The sequence below is a fragment of the Myotis yumanensis genome, unplaced genomic scaffold (genome assembly GCF_028538775.1).
Source record: "Myotis yumanensis isolate MYYU_CA2020_CCGP unplaced genomic scaffold, mMyoYum1.0.hap1 SCAF_24, whole genome shotgun sequence".
NCBI classification, from domain to species: Eukaryota; Metazoa; Chordata; class Mammalia; order Chiroptera; family Vespertilionidae; genus Myotis; species Myotis yumanensis.
The window spans coordinates 10,824,516-10,827,036 of NW_027223775.1; the positions used below are offsets into that span (position 1 = coordinate 10,824,516).

Below are 2,521 nucleotides of genomic sequence, written 5' to 3' on the forward strand. Positions count from 1 at the left end.
TGGCTTCTCCCCCCCTTTTTATTAGGATGTAAACACCAAAAATAAAATTAAATCCATCCTCAGGCACGGAAACCCTTTGGACGAATAGCTGGAAGGCTCCCTCCCTCCATTTTTGGGGGTTATTTTTGTTTTTTTTGGTGAAATTTGCCAGCGGCCGGGCACACCCAGACACGGCCCCCGTGGGCACCCGGCTACGCGTACACGGATTCCGGGAATTCGATAACAGGCAGGGGAGGGGGGGGCGAGCGTGTGACGGACGCGCGTGGGGACCCCTGGGAGGGGCCCTGAGAGGGGGAGGAGGAGGGAGGCGAGAGCAATGTTCCTGGCGGCCTGGAAAGCTGAATGGTTAGGTCCACACCGCCTGACTCTCCGGCAGGCCAAGCGCATAGAAGAGGAAGAATCCAACTGGAGCAAAGGCAAGGGCCAGACCGGGCCGGTCCAGGCCGGTGTCAGTATGGGTCCTGGCAGAACCGGGCCAGGTGGGGCTGATCCAGGTGAGGTGGCTCCTGGCTGGGCTGGTCCAGGTGGGTCAGGCCCCGCCCACCACAGGTATTCGTTGGAGCTACAAGCAGGTACGTCTGGCAAGTGCTGCTGCCAACACCCTGTGGCTGGTTTTTTTTTTGTTTTTTTTTTTTGGTTTTCCCGCCGATATTCTATTTCGCCAGGAGCGTCTGTTGAACTGCGGGGAACGGAGAGACAAGAAGAGATTTCACACACACGAAAGAAAGAAAGAAAGAAAGAAAGAAAGAAAGAAAGAAAGAAAGAAAGAAGAAAGAAAGAAAGAAAGAAAGAAAGAAAGAAAGAAAGAAAGAAAGAAAGAAAGAAGAAAGAAAGAAAGAAAGAAAGAAAGAAAGAAAGAAAGAAAGAAAGAAAGAAAGAAAGAAAGAGAAAGAAAGAAAGAAAAAGAAAGAAAGAAAGAAAAAGAAAGGAAGAAAGAAAGAAAGAAAGAAAGAAAGAAAGAAAGAAGAAAGAAAGAAAGAAAGAAAGAAAGAAAGAAAGAAAGAAAGAAAGAAAGAAAGAAAGAAAGAAAGAAAGAAGAAAGAAAGAAAGAAGAAAGAAAGAAAGAAAGAAAGAAAGAAAGAAAGAAAGAAAGAAAGAAAGAAAAAAGAAAGAAAGAAAGAAAGAGAAAGAAAGAAAGAAAAAGAAAGAAAGAAAGAAAAAGAAAGGAAGAAAGAAAGAAAGAAAGAAAGAAAGAAAGAAAGAAAGAAAGAAAGAAAGAAGAAAGAAGAAAGAAAGAAAGAAAGAAAGAAAGAAAGAAAGAAAGAGAAAGAAAGAAAGAAAAAGAAAGAAAGAAAGAAAGAAAGAAAGAAAGAAAGAAAGAAAGAAAGAAGAAAGAAAGAAAGAAAAGAAAAGAAAGGAAGAAAAATAAAGAAAAAGAAAGAAAGAAAGAAAGAAAGAAAAGAAAAGAAAGGAAGAAAAATAAAGAAAAAGAAAAAAAGAGAAGAGATTTCATGTCCGAGCCGGTGTGGCTCAGTGGGTAGCGCGTCGGCCTGCGGACTGAAGGGTCCCGGGTTCGAATCCCGGTCAAGGGCACGTTCCCGGGGTTGTGGGCTTGACCCCCCAGTAGGGGGCGTGCAGGAGGCGGCCGGTCCATGATTCTCTCTCATCATAGATGTTTCTCTCTCTCGCCCTCCCTCCCTCTTTGAAATCAATAAAAATAGGTTTTTAAAAAAAAAAATAAGATTTCAAAAATATATATATAAGATATCACCCTGGATTCCTACTTCTTCCAAGTTTCACTAGCGGTGACTCAATTTTAGACCAAAGATAAGTGGGCTCGAAGCCGCTCACAGGGCAGCCCAGACTAGATCTAATCTGACAGAAATGAAAAAATAAATCAATGCCCTGGCCGGTGTGGCTCAGTGGGTAGAGCGTCGGCCTGCGGACTCAAGAGTCCCGGGTTCGAATCCCGGCCAAGGGCATGGACCTGGGTTGCGGGCACATCCCCAGTAGGGGGCGTGCAGGAGGCAGCCGATCGATGTTTCTCTCTAATCGATGTTTCTAACTCTCTATCCCTCTCCCTTCCTCTCTGTAAAAAATCAATAAAATATATTTTTAAAAAATAATAAAAAAATAAAAATCGATAAGAAAACATTTAAAAGAATAAAAAAAACCGACGGTCCCTTCTCACCTGGTGGCTCCGCGTTGATGCTGCGATGGTTCTCCAAGTTGATGTCGCCTTGCTCAGCTGGGAAAAAAGAAAGAAAGAAAAGAAAAGAAAAAAATAAGAAAAACGAGTTTTTATTGAACGGTTATTTTAATTTTTAAAATATACTTTTATTGATGTCAGAGAGGAAGGCAGAGAGAGAAAGAGAAACATCCATGAGGAGAGAGAATCATGGATCGGCCGCCTCCCGCACGCCCCCTGCTGGGGATCGAGCCCACAACCCGGGCACATGCCCTTGACCGGGATTCGAACCCGGGACCCTTCAGTCCGCAGGCCGACACTCTATCCATTTTTAAATTGATTTTTTATTGACTTTAGAGAGAGAGGGAGGGAGAGAAGAGAGAGATAGAAACA

At 43.6% G+C, this 2,521-nt stretch overlaps 1 protein-coding gene across 1 annotated transcript in view; it reads right to left on the reverse strand.

Moving 5' to 3' along the window:
• Positions 1-2,521, reverse strand: part of CD99 (CD99 molecule (Xg blood group)) — a 27,861-nt gene continuing 25,340 nt past the window's right edge. The window contains exons 9-10 of the mRNA XM_070402717.1: positions 2,132-2,188; positions 1-679 (exon numbers count right to left, since the gene is read on the reverse strand). Of these exons, the coding sequence (XP_070258818.1) occupies positions 654-679; positions 2,132-2,188 (83 nt within the window). The 3' untranslated portion in view covers positions 1-653. The remainder of the gene's footprint in view (positions 680-2,131; positions 2,189-2,521) is intronic.